Raw genomic sequence first — 18,151 nt, forward strand, 5'->3', positions numbered from 1 at the left:
TATTTTATACCATGGTTAGTGTTTGTTCTTCTCCATGCAGACCAGAGTATGTGGCTGATTTTAATACCATAATAGGAATTAAATACTGAAAACATGAAGCCAGAAAAAAATTTAAAAAGCCAATATTTTTGATTTTGCAGAGACCAGGTTGTCAGCTATAATCTTGGCAGGAGGCTCCCTGCTGATCATGTTAGTGGGTATCTCCAATTCAAAGTGGAAATCACGTCTTCTGTTCACGAAGGTGAGAATTTGTCAATGATCTGGATCTCCAGACAGTTGTATGGAAGGAATTTCTCTGTATTTCTGTGTATGTGCTTTTCTGTTGTTGAGGACATAACATACTTTCTCATTTGTGTATGGCCCCCCCACTACAGATTTTTTCTGTTGGGATTAAAAATTTAGATATGGCACGTACTGCCTTGGACATGGCAGTTCAAGAACCACCAACACTTAGCATATTGTTTTTGATTTTCTTGGATAGATTCTAAATGAATCTGCCTGTGATTCTCATTGTATGCTTGGCAGTGCAGTGTCTTTTGAAAGGAAAATGGGAATCTTTAAAGTCATACTATACACCTCTTAATTTTTCTATATCCTACAAAAGAGTATACAGACTTACACAGAGAAAATTCTGTAACTGCTGTTCCAACACTGTTCCAACTCTGTTACTTTGATTGAAGTTTCTTCCCTTAGTTTTCTGATTGAAGTTAGCAAGCATCTTCAAGGATGTGTATTGTTATATAATTTAAGTAGAATGAACTGTGTGTTCTTGCTTGTGTTTCACCTTCAGTCCTTTTGTCTCTGCAGATGCTTCACCAGAAACAGTTGGAACTTTGCTAGGAACCAACTCTGTAAATGGAGACTTGGGGAGCCCCTCTGATGATGAGGACATGCCAGCAGGACATCACGATACATCCACGGTGTGTTCCAACGGCCCAGTCTTTGAGGAATCTTCTGGAGACACAATCCTGAGACATTCTTTAAGGACTAGTAGGACTCTGGAGACAGACCAGGATGAGCTGACCTCTGGTGGTTCAAGATCATCCCCTCCCAGAGGCCGCCAGGACTCACTAAATGACTATCTCGATGCAATAGAACACAATAACCATCCCAGGCCAGGGACATCTGCCTGTGGTGACCGTCCACGAGGAGCCTCCCCAAAACTGAGGAGTAGCTTCCCTACTGACACAAGACTTAATGCTATGCTTCACATTGACTCAGATGAAGAGGAGCACGAGCTGCATCAAGACCTGGGTTTTCCATCTTCTTTGGAAGATGATGGTGGCTTAGTAATGCTTAATGGTGCTACCAGAAACGTTGAAAGAAATGAAGTAAGTTCCTCATCAGATCAGGTAATGCCGGGGCCTGCAGAGAGCGAAAGGGTTTCAGCCTCTGATGCTCCTTTGCCATCAAGTGATGACCAGCAAGATTCTCTCCCAGAGCTTCCACCTCCGGAGGAAGGAGGCGAGACGCTGCAGGGCTCTCAGGCGGAGGCCGCAGCGGAGCCGGCTGGCAGCGAGTCCCCTGGCCCTGCAGAGGCAGAGCAGCCTCCCGGCAGCGCGGACCCGGGAGCTGCTGAGGCCGCAGGTGGGAGCAGAAGGGGCGTCAGCGAGACGGAGTCCATTGACCAAGGCTCGGAGCCTTCGCAGCTGTCGTCGGAAACGGAGCAGAGCGACCCCGCTCGCACCGAGAGCGTCAGCGAGGCCAGCACCCGGCCCGAGGGGGAGAGCGACGCCGAGGGCGCCGACAGCTCCTGCAACGAGAGCGCGACCGTGCGGCGCTCCTCCGTGGAGATGCGCTGCTCCTCCTGCGAGAGCGCCAGGTTTCCCGAGACCCCGGCCTTCTCCCCCCAGGAGGAGGAGGAGGAGGAGGAGGAGGGAGCCTGTGCCCCCGAGGCAGCTGCGGCGGAGCCGGGTGCCGAAGCACAGGAGCCTGCGGGCGCTGCTGGTTCTCTGCCTGCGGTGCAGTTACCTCAGGAGGAGGCGCAGGAGGCTGAGGCAGGTGAACTGCAGGACCAAGAGGAAGCAGAAGAAATCTGGCAAAGAAGAAGAAGCCTGCAGGCAGCAGCTGCCCAGAGCCAGTCTCAGGATGAAGAAATTGAGGGAGCGCAGGCAGCTTGTGAGGGTGCCACAGCACAGCTTGAAGGAGCTACTGGAGGTAACAACTGCAGGAGGCACTTTCTGGAGTGACCTTACTGCACCTGAAAACAAGATCCTTAAATTCTCAATTTCATTAGCTTTCAAGATTTTTTTTTTTGTTCCTTTGCATTTATTTCTTTCTTCAAGACACTTCTGGAGGTTTTTGATTTAATGAAAAATCCAAACCTGAAATATCCAAAATGTGTTTACTTTAAAATTGGATGTATTTTAATTCTTGAGAGAGTAGTGAGGAGGAGGAAAGAATTCCACAATACTACCCTGCTCACTAATGAATGTGGTAAGGAGGGACAAAACTCCCCCAAAAAGTATGAAATGCAAAATAGAATTTATATTGCACTCTTTTCTGTTGGATTTTTTATATTAGCATTAAAACATAAGGGTAATCAAAAGAAAAGGAAAAGTAATAATATTTTGTACACTTCAGACTCTTTATTTTCCTTTTCCCAGTTCCTTCTCTGTACAGATGGATCCTAGTGCACTGGAACCTTGGGAGGAGAGAAATGTGTTACCTAAGTTAACACTGTAAAACTCTTATTGATTTTTAAATTATTTTAACAGTTGAGAATTTTCTGTCTCACTAAAATCACTGAAAGTAGAAATGCGTCCCTAATGAATTGTTTCCAAGCAACTTTAATAATGGAATCTGTTCAGTTTCTTCAGGGACTGAAGTATATCCAATTAAGCGGGTTTCCAAATGCATCTTTTTCATAACATACCAAGGGCTATATATAAGCAAAAATTTCCTCCCTTCATAAACATGTTGTTGACTGGAAGTAATAATTTTGGTGTTCACTTCAATTACTTTTACAGCATTTTCTAGACATTTGGGATGCTCTTTATTAGGTGTCATGTTGCATCATGTTTTGCAGATCAGTTTGGCTGCAGCAAGGAAGGACAGTGGACAGCTCCACCTCCCACTCTTAAGGTTTCTGGGGCCAGGTGGAGCTTTGTCCTGGGATATGGCTCAGGCACAGGTTGTTTCCATGCCCTGACTTTGGCTGCTCACAGATGGATGCAGCACATCCCAGAGGTGATGTTTCCAGGACCAGGACATCCCAGAGGAATCACTTGCCTAGAGCTGTCAGCATAATTTATTTTGACCCCAAGAAAAGATGACTGTTAGATATATCCTGAAACATCATAGTCCTGCAGAAGCTTTAACACTGCTTGCTCAGTTTAGAGGTACCTCTAGGGCTTCCCCACATTGACTGAAAAAAGAAATGTGTGTGTGTTTTGGTTCCAGGTTCTCCAGCCAATGGCCACCAGCCCTTGAGGTCCCTGCCTTCGGTGCGTCAGGACGTTAGCCGCTACCAGAGAGTGGACGAGGCTCTGCCACCAAGTGAGCTTCTCCATCCTTTAATTGGGGCATAAGCTGCCTGTGGCTCATTACTGAGAGTTCATTACATTTCCTTTTTGAACGTGAGAACTGAGAATGAACAGCTGAGGAGTTGGAAGTGAGGAGTGATGATGGTTGGGTCCGGTGTTGTTGCTGTGATAATTACACCTGGGCACACAGACTTGCTGAGCGTCGCTCTTGCAGGGACAGTGCTGCCTTTCCTGTGTGCACTGCACAGGGGCAGGGAGATGAGGTGATGCTGCCTGTGAGGCACTGTGAGCTGTCAAACACTCTGAAATCTCTGAATACTGCTTGTGTGGTAATGATTTACAAAGGAATATACAACATCTTTCATATCTGCAGATTAATTTGCAGGTGACTGTGTTTCCTTGCATTTTTTGAGGCAGAGTGAAGATTTTATATTAAAATAAACCTGGACATTAAGCAACAGTTAGATGAACTTTAATGAACAAATGAATTGTAATTTCTCTAATGTATATGAAAAATACATTGCTCTTAATTATTGAACTTATTCATGTGCTTAAACTTCGAGAAGTGAAAATCTATTCAGTATTATGTATTCAAAGAAAGGACACCACCCCCCCCCCCCAAAAAAAAAGGTACACACCTGATAGGCAAACATAGCTTTAAACCAAATATGAAAAAAAAAAAGGAAATTCAGACCCACTGAAGTCTGTGGCAAAGCTCTGTTACTTTAAAGGAGTCAGGAATTAAGATATTTAGTGTAAAATGAACAGATCCTATTTCCCAGTATGGTATGGTATGGGTGTTTGCTCAGTAATTGGAGCAAGTAACTGGAAGGAGCCTGACAGCAGAACACAGATAGAACTGTGTGTGCAAAGCCAGGATGATGATATGGTTTTGCAGCCTGCTGATTCTGTTATAATCAGATTAATCCTGTGTGCAGATCTTCAAGTTAACTAACTGCCACCTCTTATACCAGTTCTACATTTTACAAACCTGTGTCTGGGAGACAGGTATTTCAGAAATGCACAGAAATAGCTGGTCCAGTTCTGTGGTTTCAGAAGAAAACTATACACTACAATAACTTACTGGAAAAACTGCTGAAATGTTTGTGGAAAAAGTTTTGATTGTGTAGTATTTAAACATTTCTGCCATTTACTGGGTTACAGCATGTATGCATGCATATACGCATCACTCCTTTACAGTCAAAGCCCAATACAATCTCTGTGTAAATAAATAATTTGCTAATACAAAAAAAGTCTGCTAATCATTGCCCAAATTCAGTTTGTTTTCTCTAAAGCTCTGCTTTCAGATGTGTGACAGGTTTCATATTTTAATGCTGAAAAATTAAGGAAAATATTAAGAACGGTATTTTGAGCTGTAAACTGTAATTTCTTTTGGATTATATTCAATTTGTTGTTTCATCAACATTTGAAAGTAACAATGAAAAATATGTGTCATTCTTTCAGTCTTGTGTTAGGTCAAATTAAAGAACAGGAGAAAGAATTTAAACATTGATCTTTTATTTCTGCCTCTAATGTGCAACAATATGCTCCAGTTCCTACACTCCTGGGGGAAAAAATTAATAAAGCTTGACCATGAAACATTGATGAATGACAATTCAGCAAGCTATTTGTAACACATTTGACTAACAGTGATTTGATGGAATTTAGCCTCATTTAGGAACACAGCAGAAGACAGCCTTGTCCATCACAACAGTGATGCAGATGTTTTACTTTGGAAGCCATTGCCCAAGTGTTTAAACTTGTGTATTTTAAATTAAGTGCAGGAAAAAATGGTTTTCTTCTGCAAGAGCATGTTACAGAAATGGTGACAGTGTCAGAATTGGACATAAACATGACAAGAAAAATCCCAACTTACTATTTAGGGCTTGACAATTAAGCAGGATAATGAATTCACAGATGTGAACTGTTTGAGGGATTTTTGGGGGGTTTTTGTTTGTTTGTTTGTTTGTTTTCCCAGTGAACAATTCTGTTCTTCCTGGAATATTTTGTTTACAAACTCTGGTTTTAAAACTTGAGTGTTTTTATTTTGTCAGCAGATACTACTTCCACTTAGACTTGCAATATAGACAGTCTCATCTAGACACCTGCCGGGGTCTCAAAAACTGTTTTTCAACTTATATACTAAATGGTTTGCACGTTTTCTGTAGCTGCAGGTGTCTAAGAATCAGACATGTCTGTTTCTGTATAGATGTGTGTTTTTTATATACATATGCATATGTCTACGTTGTAGTCGAAATTATTATTATAGAGACAATAGATGGGGTTACAAAAGTGACAGAGCTCAAACAAATCAACAAATAAGTCCCAAGCCCTCCATAGTTTACAGTATTTTATTGCTCCTTAGACTGGGAGGCTCGAATTGACAGCCACGGGCGGATTTTTTACGTGGACCACGTGAACAGGACAACAACATGGCAGCGCCCCACAGCTCCCCCAGCCCCACAGATCCTGCAGAGATCCAACTCCATACAGCAGATGGAGCAGCTCAATCGCCGGTAGGAGTCACCCTTGGTGCTTGTGAACTTTGTGTGCTTGCAAGGCTGAGCATGGAGACAAGGCCACAGCTGCTCCCACTGCTGCCCTTAGGTGGTTATTTTTGTGGGGCTGTTGCTTTTAGTTTGCATGTGAGTTTCCAGGGCTTTTGTGTTCCACCTGTGATCTTAAGCTATCTGACCAAAAATAATACATCTGACGATGGTTGTCAGAAATTCAAAAGGCTATTAATGCAGAAATTAGAGGTCAGTATATATTAACCTATATGGCAGAAAATATGGGCAGGCTCCCTCGGAGCCAGAATTGGATCATAGTTACCATGTACTATATGTAAAGTCCAGTTTTCCATCCCTAGGTACCAGAGCATCCGAAGAACAATGACAAATGACAGGCCTGAAGAGCACACAAATGCCGTGGATGGAGCTGCAGAGGAAGCTGAATTTCACCATTCTAATTCAGGTTAAAAAAAGAAATTAATTTTTTACCCCTTCTCCAAAGAAGGGAGCACTGATCTCACAGATGATTTAATGAGAGTACTTAAGGCAAACCCTAACTTCTTCTGCTGAAAGTCTGTGTGAAAATGAAGCCATTTGTTTTCAATTCTGTCTAGTTTTGAAGGTTATGACTCAGCCTGCTCAATATGCTGAAAAGTAGATTGTGAGATTCAGAGCACTTTTCTGTCAGTACCAGACTGGTTTAGAGAGCAGGACACTTGCAGTGAAAAAATTACAAAATTGTGTGATCTGGCTTACAAATATTTTGACTCTGCTATTGCAGTTTGAAATAGTAGAATGTAGAACTAGAAAGGGCTTCAGAAAGTCATTGGCTACATCTCTAGATAAATTGGATGAGCTGTTCCTAGGCCATGCTTGCCAAATGCTGTCTCATGAGTTCTTGTATTCTCCACTTGAGGGACATTCTTTAACTTTTTTAGACAGTCTTTATTCTTCTTATAACATACCCTTAAATCCATTGCTTCCTAGTCTTTCCTCGTGACTTCTGGACTTAGGTCTCAAATTAGTTTTTTGGCCAGCTCAGGATTGTCTTGAGTTTGTCTTCAGCTTCTGAGGAATATTTCAGAAAATCAAATAAAGCTATGACTCTGCTGTACTAAAGAGATTGTGGAAGTGTCTTAAATAAAACACTCCTTGTACATTACTGCAGAAGGTTTTGTTTGTTTTGGCTTGGTTTTTGTTTGTTTGTTTACTTTCTTTCTAATGGTTTGACACTAACCAGTGTTCAGTCTTTGATCTGCTAAAATCAAGTCCTGAGCCTTGTATGCAGAACTTTGGCACAAATGTCTGTTTTCATTGGTCTTTGTGAGTTGATTATCCCTACCTGCACACAGATCTTTGTACTTTCCTAATGTGCCCCTGTGGTTTTGAATCTTGTCCATTCTGCTGTCCAAGTACTGTAGAATCTCCTAATTGGAACAAGTTTTTTCTTCCCTATCCAGTCATTAGTAGAAATAATGAGTAGGACCAGAGCCAGAGAGATCTTAGTAAAACATCTTGGTGGACTCTTACAGCATTATCCCCTTCCTTCTGAGAACTCCTTCAAACCTCTGAAAGAGCCACCAGTGTCTCAGTGATTACTCCACCTTATTTCCTAACTGTTGGAGTGCATGCCACCAGACCTAAAGGCTTTGAAAACCTTGAATTTGCACCATGATCTTTAACCTGCTCTCTCTCACCTCCCTTTTTTCATTCTTCTGATAGTCTCTCCAGTGTTAACCTTTGGAATGAAGATAGGAAGAAATACCTTTTGTTTAGGGTTCTAAACATTATTACTTTTTTTTCTTTTCACTAAGCAGTTCTCTCCTTTGTCATCTTCCTACTGAAAATTTACTAACATGTTGATAAAGTTTTTTACCCATCCAGTCCCTTGCATGGCTGTGTGGTGCCCTGTGCTTTGGCTTGGTCTCTAGATGCTCTTGATGTACTCATTTAAAAGTCTCTCCTAAATTAATCTGATAAGCAAGCAGTGTCACCCTTTTTTGAGTTTCAAGTCATTGTAAAACTTGAGATTTACCCAAGTGTTCCCTTTTATTACTTGTACACTTCATTCACTTCTGTTGTAGCTATTTCCTTTTCTAGCTTTGTGCACGTACAGCCAGATGGTTAGTGCTGTACACAAGTTAAGCAAATTCAGGCCAAACCTACTCAGCAAATTCAGCTGAATAAACTTCTCATAAACCAAATTCATAAGCCTCAAACTGCAATAAAAACCCACCTGGTGACCCATTCTGGTTTCCAGATTGACCAGATGATGACAGAGGAATTACCTGCTGCATGTCACAGCATCTTCCAGGGTGTGAGAATTGCCTGGTGTACACACAAGTTTTGTACCGGTACAGAGTTCACATAAAACTTCAGTGAGTGTCTGCAAGACACTCCCAGCCCAAGTATTCAGGCACAGCTTCAGGAGCCTTTGTGCCACTCTGCCTTTGCCCTGTTCGTGATGTGTTCCATGTGGGACAGCTTGAGGTCTATTGTTTAAGTAGTGTTTCTAAAAACCCTCTTGTTTATTTATTTTACCAGTTTCCCTCACACTTCCTGGTTTCCTTTAGTGTGTTTATTTTATTTTCTCCATTCCATTTACTTAGAATCTTACCTTTGTTATTTTCCTTTTCTTTTGTTATTTCTTCTTACTTTTCCCTCACTTTTGAGTCTCATTCACTACCTTTTTCCTTGCTCTGCTTGTGTGTTATGATCTTTTGTATCTGTGATAGCTATGGTCTACATGATTAATATTCATTTGATGGAGAAGAGTGCCCATACTGCAACGTGTAAAAAGAAAAGAAATTGAAATGTAGATGGCAGCACACATTTTAGTGTAGTATCACTGAAGACCAGATCTGAACTTGCAGTTTTTCATTTACATTAAAAATACACTTCCAGATGTCTTCAAAGAGAATTGGGGGCAACAGTGTTCGCATTGTAGCAAACAACACTCAATATTTTTTCACTTCCTTCTTCAGTGGTACTGAAGAAAAATCAGGGCACTTCTGTAGTTGCTAGGAGAAGACACAAATGTTTATTGGAAGTTGAAACTTGAAAGGTACTTCCTTGGCAACCTGCTTCTTACTTACATAAGCTGTTTCAATACTGTATCAAGACGGGACTGTGGTAATGGCAGATTTATTGTTTGTTTTTTAAGAAGGAATGAAATATTTATAATTGTACAATGACTTTTGTATCCATTAGTTAGCTTTTAAAAAATAACTTGTCTGCATACAGCTACAGTATAGCAGTGCAGACATGCCCAGGGGACTTCATTGCATCTCATATAGAAGCACAAACTTGGTAATCCAAATAATGGAACATGATTTTTTTTTAATGGTTGTTTACAGAAACAACAGGTAAATGTTACTAAACTAAGATTGTAATATTTTCAGAAACTTCAGTGTTACTTTAGAAGAAATTTGGGTACATTTATGTGGATAATCCTCAGAAAATCTGAAATAGTTGTCTACTTAATGCTTTCCTTGCTTGTGTTATTCACATCAATATAGTTGTTTGCAGGGATGCTTTGGTAATAACTGCTGGAAATCTTTGACATTTACTTTGTTCTTAGATTTTCGAAGAGAGAATGTGCTGCCTCACTCTACCTCCAGATCCAGACTTACGTTATTGCTCCAGTCTCCCCCTGTGAAATTCCTTATCAGCCCAGAGTTCTTTACAGTGCTGCATTCTAACCCTGTGAGTATGGTGGCTACAGCTCAAAGGCTTTAATAAATGCAGTTGTTTTGTGTACAAAAACACTGCTCAGTGTTTGATGATAAGATATTGGTAGTACAGAGGGAGGCTAGATTCACTCATCATTATCCCCTGAAATTACTGGGCTATCAGGGCCATCATAGCTCTGCATGATAGCAATTTTTATTTTCCACTTGCTTCTTCATCCTTTTTATGATAGAAAATTATTTGTTTACGGAAGCAATAGCTTTCTTACTGTGCTTTGCACAGGGCGAGACACAGTTCTGGGAAAGACCTTGCTGCTTAATGGCAATATTTGTTTCCCCAAGATTGCCTTCTTTATAGCAAAGTATTTTAGAGGTCACACTGAACAAAAAACTATATTAATATATATATTTTCTTTGTTTGTATGTTCTTCAGTGCTTCTTTTGCATAGGTTCCCCCCAGTGTTTCTTTGTGTAATGGGATTTAGAGTGTAAGGAGAAGCAATTGGAGGAGTAACTTTCCTTCTGCAGGCCCACTTACAATGAACAGGGCTGTCTTTAGTGGCCAGAGCAGTTTCCCCTTTGAAGAGCCCTTGCTGTTGGTGTTTTCCAGAGTGCCTACCGCATGTTTACAAACAACACGTGTCTGAAGCACATGATCACCAAAGTCCGGCGCGACACCCACCACTTCGAGCGCTACCAGCACAACCGGGATCTGGTGGGCTTCCTCAACATGTTTGCCAACAAACAGCTGGAGCTGCCCAGGGGCTGGGAGATGAAACACGACCATCAGGGCAAGGTAACTGCACAGGGGTGAGAGGGCCTTGTGTTCATCAGTTTCTGAGATCAGATGGATGTACTTGAATAAAAAGGATGGTCTGGGACAGCTCCCAGGAGGATCACTCTGGTGCTTGTGTTTTGCTTAGAAGGAAAGAGATGGAATGGAGTAGGTTTCCTTAAGAGGTATTAGAGATCTTAAATGCTTATAAATCTCAATGATTTTTTTAAACAGGTATCGATTTTCAATTTCCTAAAAAAATATTTTGATATCCCTTTTACAGTTGTAATTTAAGTTTTAATGTAACTTTAAGCTAGTGCATCCTCAGTATCTGGAATGTTATATTTTGTGTAGAAAACGGGAGGATTAAAAATGAACTGTGATTAGCATGTGAGGAAGTGATAAGGCTTATCAGTTTATTAGGATTATTGGCATATTTAGCTTCTTGGTTCTTACATTCATCATTCTCAATGTGGTTAGCTGTGAGAGTCCATATAAATAATGATCTTGATGCTTGGAAAGATTAGACAATTCTAAACTAAAGGGTAAAAATACCTGAGGGTTGTTTCCTAGATTTTTTATCTCTGAAAAGCACTTTGTTTTTTCATTAGACACACAATTAGGAATGTGAAATTCTACAAACATTGTTCTTTGCCTCACTGTTTTCTGTTTTAAGTAATTTTTGTTCCATTAACTTCTTCAGAGGCCAGTTTTCTCCTGAAGAATGGGGAAATTTTCAATTTTCTTTAATATGGGGCAATTTTCTATTTTCTTTAATATATTCTCCATAGAGAGAATTAGACCTTTGGATTTCTGGGTTAGTATTTGGTAACACCAATGCTACCACAATGTTAATCAAGAAGAGGAAGCACTGAATAAATTCTTACTGGGATTTCTTCACTTTGAATTAGTCTTAGTATTGCTCATTTTCATCATATTGAATTGTCTGTGTCACAAGTGCCTATTTAGCATTCGAGAGACCATGGCCAGCACATGGCAAGACCAGTGCTTGGGGAGACCAAACTGAAACTGGACCTGCCTTTATTAAAGCATAAACCTAAAGAGAAAGGAGTAGAACTTAGCCATAACACAATATATAATTATGTTTCCTTTCCTTAAGTACTCTTCCCTGCTGAGAAGAGATTTTCCTCTATTTTTTCAAGTATATCAGTGAGAGCTCGGTGCTCTTGCTCACGAGGCACAGTGATGGTTCTGGCCCTGGTGCAATGCTGAATAGTGGTGTTTTCATTCCCCCGTGGCAATGTGTGCCTGTCCTCTTTGTGGGCTGTTTTCCAGGGTCAGCTGGGGACTGCCCACCTCTGAACTCCCCCCAGAGCTGCACAGCAAAGCCCAGCTCCTCTTTGGCTCCTCTGTGTAGCCCGTGCAGGAGATAACACCATAAAAAGTCTGGTGTGACTATAGTGTAGTTTCTAATGGGCATTACAGATGATCCTTCATCAGTCACTGACCACAGGGAGGCAGAAAGCCATTGGAAAATGTGGCAGCAGGAAGCATTATACAGGCTTAATAGGCCCCTGAGCTGAGCTTTGAGGTTGTGCCCTGCAGTGCCCATGTGCATACACACAGACGTTGTACAGATAATGCATTTGTGCAGTGTGTGTAAGCACATGTCCATATTTATTCAGATGCAAGTCTTTGTGCTTTTTAATTAGATCTCTGCAAGATGTGCAAATACGTAGGAATTTATTAGAGCACATTTTTGGTTTTTCTCTCTACAATTAAAGAAATCATAGTAATTGATTACTGAAGTCTTCAATGGAAAGAAAAGGTATTTTAGCAAGCTTCACAGATATTAACTGGAAGAATAACTAGGGCAACTATTCATGTTTAATGGGCTAAATATAGTTTTGGCACTACCTATTTTATGTCAGTCTCTCCAAGCATTGTAGATTTATGGATTATAGCTAGGCAGGAGTTATGAGAGGAATTTTTTTGAAAGGAGATTGTGAACCACAGTGTATTTTGAGCTGTGTGCCAGTGTCCAGATTAGCTCAAAGCATTGAAGCTCCAATGGCTATCTTCACCAAAGCTTCAAAGTGCTAATTTATGCTTTGTTTTAAAGTAGGCTACTACGAGCTGGCCTGCAACCATACATATTTAATAAGATATGATTGTCTTTATCTTCATGTCTAAACTGAGTTGTTATTTAAATAGAATGCTGTGGAACACTGCATGCAATACTAGAGTGCTGCATTAGCTCAGAACTGAGTGGTGCAGCTCTAGGGGTACTACCTCCTTTATTGAACCAGGATTTTTTAATAAGTGATTTACAGTATGGTGTTGACTTCATGAAATCAACCTGTGTTTTGCTGAAAGTGCATTACATCTTATAAATGTACACAGACCAGATAAAACAGATAGAAGGGCTTAATACCCCAAACCAACCACGTGCTAGTAAAGTAGGTAGATCTTTACCAATCAGGAGAAAAAATTTCAGAAAGACTGGCTGTGTTCCAGCAGTCCCTTCCAGTCATCTGCCAGGCCCCAAATATAAATTTCATTTTGTTCTTTCTCACTGGTTTTGTATTCTCTAATCTGTATACCTGCACTGCAGGGTGGCATCATTGTTTGCAGGGTAGACATCAGGCTCAGATGTAGCAATTAAAATTTCATTTATTGACACTTTAACAAAACACTTTACAGTGTTTGAACTGTGAAACAGTTTCACTTGCATGTCTGTGACTATGTCAGATGGTCAGAACAGGGTTCTTACTGGTCAGGTGATGGGATTCCTTCCTTGTAGGCACAAGCTACAGGTTACAGGTGATTGCTGCTGGGGCTACAGGAGGCTTGGTGCTCTTTTCTGGAACACTTTTAGGGTTCTGCAACTGTGGTGTCTCTCCATATGCTTCTCCTTCCTTGGGAAATGGAAGTATGAACATTTTCTCCCACTGCAGTCCATAATGGCATTTAGTTGCTGTATAGCATGACACACTGGTTTGTCTGCCTACCTTCACAGCAGTCAGAAGAATTGCATTTGCTCTGGTCTGGCTTTCCCAATCTGAAACAATGATTCCATGAATACTAGAAGCTGGTGTTGCTGCCAGAAAAGTGGTTCTGCTCTCCTCTCCTCTCATCCCTGGTGAGCTGACCAAGGTTAGAGGAGCCAGCAGGGAGAGGGACAAAAGGAGAGTAATTTTAGCCTGGACCAGAGCCCCTGATGGGTTCACTGCATGGCTACACAAACACTTGTGCCAGCACAAGGCAGGAAGGGCACACAGAGGATGAAACAAGTGGTCGGGAGAGGGAAAGATGAGAATGTTGCTTTTGCTGACACCACAGGAATAAATTGTTTGTGGAATTGTGGTTGAAGTACCTCACTGGTAGCCAAACACAGAAATGGCTCCTGCAGTCCCTGACCACCACTCTGCTGGTCCAGATTTTTTGATTCCTCGAGCCAGATGTCACTTTCCTGTAATTCTCCTGCTCAAAACTGAGGAATTTTCTTGCCACTTCCACATGTTTCCAGTATTGTGACAGAAAACACAGAGTGTGTTGAAATAGAACATTGCTGGTTTCCAAGTGCAACACTGGTGCTACAAAAAGTATAAATTTCAGGGCTTAGAGACCTTTTTGGTTCAAATTGGGTAGAATTGTAGAAGGCTTTAATTTCCCAGGATACATGTCCCTGTGACCTTGTTTTCAGCAAATGGTTGACTGGCCAGTATGTGGTTGTTCTCATCAATTGCCTGATTTAATTTTTTTTGTTGCCATCATCTTTGTGTTGTTGGTTGACCTTTCTTTTTGACTTTCAGAGGTCTTTTTTTTGCTCTGGAAGTGCTTTAGGGTTTTTTTTGCGTTTTGTTTTGATTTAAAAAAAAAGGTCAATGAACTTAGAATAACTGTAGCAGAAATACGGCAAAAATCCCTGTTGGTCTGTAATCATAGTTCATCACTGGATGCAAGCATACACTTGACATACATACAGCCAATTGTGTTCATAATTATATGGTAAATACTTCACAAAAGGTAATGGGTTTGCTGCTTAATGATGCCTTTTTAGCTTCTTATAAGGGAATGAAAAGGAGAATACACCAGGATTACTTTTATGAAATATTCAAGTCTTCTCTTCTTGACAGTCATAATAAAGCTTCCCACTTCTGATGCTTGTCAGATGAGAATTTCAAAGGACTTTAGAGACAGGAACAATGTAAGGCATTAAACAATTCATCCCTTTGGGTGGGATGGAAAGGTATTGTCCTCCTTTTGCAGAAGGGAAACGCAAGCCACAGTAACAGATTTTCCACAGCCCCACCTGATGGAATGAAACCCGGATCCCCAATGGGCATTAACCTCAGACATAATGAATGAAACCAGTGTTGATGAGTTCTGTCTCGTGTGTCCTTTGCAGGCTTTCTTTGTGGACCACAACTCGCGCACCACGACGTTCATCGACCCGCGGCTGCCCCTGCAGAGCAGCCGGCCCACCAGCGCCCTGGTCCATCGGCAGCACCTGACCCGGCAGCGCAGCCACAGCGCTGGGGAGGTGAGTGCGGCCTGGGCCTCCTCCTCCTCCTCCTCCTTGGGGGCACCACCAGCCCCTTTCACAGCATTCCGTGTGCGTGATCCTTCCATAACAGTGCACCAGTCATCTGTAAGGATTCACTATTTTTTCTACTAGCTGTTGTTGCTTTTAACATGTAGGCGTTCAGAGGAAAAATGTCAAATGTGAGTTTTACTTATTTTGAATTCGCAGTAACCCCACTTAACCACAGGAGAGCATCTGATTACAGATTACTGGTTCCTGTATCCAGTCTTTGACTGACACAATGTGCATTGTCTAGCATGGTGTCTGCCAAGTGTGTTCATACATAACTGTGCAGAATAATGGGGGAAAAGATGCATGTGTGACTATACATCTAGTTCTGCAGCTGACCCATGAAGTGTAAAAAAATCATACCACATACAGCCTTTATCAGACTGCTATATGCCTTTGAATATACATTTAATCTTTATTTTCTGATCAGAAGTACATGGAAAACACTATTTTGTTGTTATGTTGTCATGCACCATTTTCACTGGCAGTCCCCATAGTGTTGTTGTCACTTCCTTATGCTTGTAACCTTGTGTATGTGCAGTGACTTGGACTTCAGTTGTACTTTATTTAAAAACTTCCATACTGTCGGCTGTAGGTTGTCATTTTAGGAGAGGGCTATTCCATGCCAGCAATTAAATATAATACAATTCAGAACAGCAAGAGAAATTATCTGATTTATCCTTTTCTTAGCTCAGTCTTGTGGCAGATGAAGGTCTGCCAGGCCTCTGTTTCAGAGCAAACATGAATCTTGTCTGCCACTTCTCTAACAGGGATTCCACTGAGCTGCAGCGAGTGCCACAGCACCGGCTGCGTATCGTGTCACATCTTGTGTGAACATGGTTTAGTCAGCTCCTCTCCAGTGTCAGGAATATTTTGCAAATGGTTTTAAATAGCATTTCCCATCAGTTTGGTGATGTTGTGTATAAGGCAAGAAGCTGTATACCTTCATATAGCTATTTAGATCTTGAATAGGGTAAAGCAAGTATTTCTGTTTGATTGATTTGTAGCACAGCAGAATTTTTTTTGTCTTGATTTTACCCAATATCTACCCAAATTAGTTCTCTTTAAGCAGCATCCAGTAGCTCTGCACTTAAAACAGGTATTTGTCCCAGCCATGCTCCTGAAGTTGTCAGTGCTGCAAAACAAGTATAGTTTATCCAACAAGAAATGATCATATATATTTCATATACATGGTACTGCTTGCATGTCAAAATTTGTCACTCCATCTAGATACATGAAATTCTTTAACCATGTTTCTATATGCAATTTTAGAAGTGTTTCCTTGATATTGTTACAATTGTTGCTTGAATTAATTCCAGATAGGAATCTCAAGCATAGCAATTCCATACAGTATTACCATTCTAGTATTAATGATGCAATGATGTTCTTTTTACATATGTATGAACCTGAACACCAGTTTTTCCTCTGCACTTTAGGGCTTACGTATTGCATATTGCATATTTGCATTTTTTCCGTGTTTTAAGCTGTTGCATAAAGGAACTGTACATTATTGCAAAAGATGAGTATTTAATGAAAAAGAAAATCAAAATACTTTCGTTGGCTTTAACTTGCCATGAACTTTGATGTTTTGAAGCCACTGACCCAATTTTTACAGAGATGCTCTAAAGCAAACATGAACCAGTGTAAGGAATGCCTTTCTAGCTAAAGCTGAACTACAGTGTGAAGCTGGAGCTAATAATAATGGCATTCCTTTTCCAGCACATTGCCTAACAGGAAATAGTTCGACATTTTTCTGAAAGAATATTATGAGAGAGCAAAAAGGTCTTGGGACATATCTTGGGACTTTTGCTGCTTTGTGTTTTGGATTCAAAAGCAACCTTTTATAATTATTTGATCTTTTGCAATTAGATGTTTTATAGATCTTTGAGGCTTGGGAGTACAGTTCAAATGCTAACCATTACATGTAGGCAGATAAATGGAGAAGTAAACAAAGAGGTCCAGCAGCATGAAAAAGATGTTGACCAAATGTTTTATAGAGATAAAATACTGAATACTGAGAAATATCTGAAACCTCATGATGCAGTTAACCACAGCAGTTGCCCTAACATGACAAATGCCTCTAAGAACAATTTTATATTGTGGTTCTACCCTAAAAATTCTTCACGTGGAATTTTTTTTAAGTCTAGAAGGTGAATACTAGAAAAACATATCAGTGTTTCTGAATTACTCTAGGAGCCACGTTTTTACCAATTTTGGACTTGTTTGCCATGCCTGAATGTGAACTCACTTCTTTATTCTCCTTTGAGGCTTCAGCCACAAACTTCTTTCCACTTCAAATTTAGGGAAACTGCATTCATGCACAGAGGTAATAGAGGTGCTAATGAAGGAGCAGAATTTGGTTTCCAGAATGTTTCATGTAGATAAAGATGTCCATTAATTACGGGACTGTTTAAAAATACAGTAAATTTTGCATTAGTTTTGATTCTTTCTATTTATGGGTTCAGTATGCTAAATAATGTTTTGCTAGTACCTGTCCTAGCAGCACAGCTGCTTCCTGCTGCAGTGGTTACTGGGGATCAAGCAAAGCCTTGATGCATGTGCTTGGTTCTAAGCCATATAAATTCTCACTTTTCTGTACCTGAGTGCTTGTGCTGGCACAGAGACACTCACTGTGGTTGCTTGCACGTTTTCAGGTCGGAGAGGACTCCCGCCATTCAGGACCCCCTGTTTTGCCAAGACCATCCAGCACATTTAACACAGTCAGCAGAGCTCAGTACCAGGATGTGGTTCCAGTGGGTATGTCAGCATCCAGCCTCTGCTCAGAGTTCTCCATCACTGAGGGGCCTTGGCAGTGTGCACTGCAGGGGTTTCCATTTATTTGGGATGGCTGGAAGTTGCCATTTGTTATGATCCTTCTGTCCATCTGCATTTCCCTACTGTTCAGTTGGAACTTTCAGAGCTGGAAGTGTGCAGAACTAAATAAGTGATGTATTTTACCTTCCTGGCTCACATACTCTGTGTGCTCAAAGGATGAACTGAAGCCAGGGAATGAGATTGGATCCTAATTGGACTCCATGTATTCCCAGAGATTTTTAGCATTTTTTTTTTCCCACAACTTGTGAGCATCTATTTTGGCAAGATTACAGGAAGTGTTAATCAGCTTGGAATTAGCC

At 40.9% G+C, this 18,151-nt stretch overlaps 1 protein-coding gene across 2 annotated transcripts in view; it reads left to right on the forward strand.

The window, feature by feature from the left end:
* The window catches only part of HECW2 (HECT, C2 and WW domain containing E3 ubiquitin protein ligase 2), a 143,761-nt gene that overhangs the window by 94,866 nt on the left and 30,744 nt on the right, over window positions 1-18,151 (forward strand). For both annotated transcript variants that reach the window (XM_063162472.1, XM_063162473.1), the window contains 9 exons: window positions 141-241; window positions 808-2,157; window positions 3,403-3,498; window positions 5,851-6,001; window positions 6,355-6,458; window positions 9,576-9,700; window positions 10,295-10,480; window positions 14,832-14,966; window positions 17,672-17,774. In XM_063162472.1, the coding sequence (XP_063018542.1) occupies window positions 141-241; window positions 808-2,157; window positions 3,403-3,498; window positions 5,851-6,001; window positions 6,355-6,458; window positions 9,576-9,700; window positions 10,295-10,480; window positions 14,832-14,966; window positions 17,672-17,774 (2,351 nt within the window). The remainder of the gene's footprint in view (window positions 1-140; window positions 242-807; window positions 2,158-3,402; window positions 3,499-5,850; window positions 6,002-6,354; window positions 6,459-9,575; window positions 9,701-10,294; window positions 10,481-14,831; window positions 14,967-17,671; window positions 17,775-18,151) is intronic.

This window comes from Melospiza melodia, chromosome 8, assembly GCF_035770615.1.
Source record: "Melospiza melodia melodia isolate bMelMel2 chromosome 8, bMelMel2.pri, whole genome shotgun sequence".
Taxonomy (NCBI): domain Eukaryota; kingdom Metazoa; phylum Chordata; class Aves; order Passeriformes; family Passerellidae; genus Melospiza; species Melospiza melodia.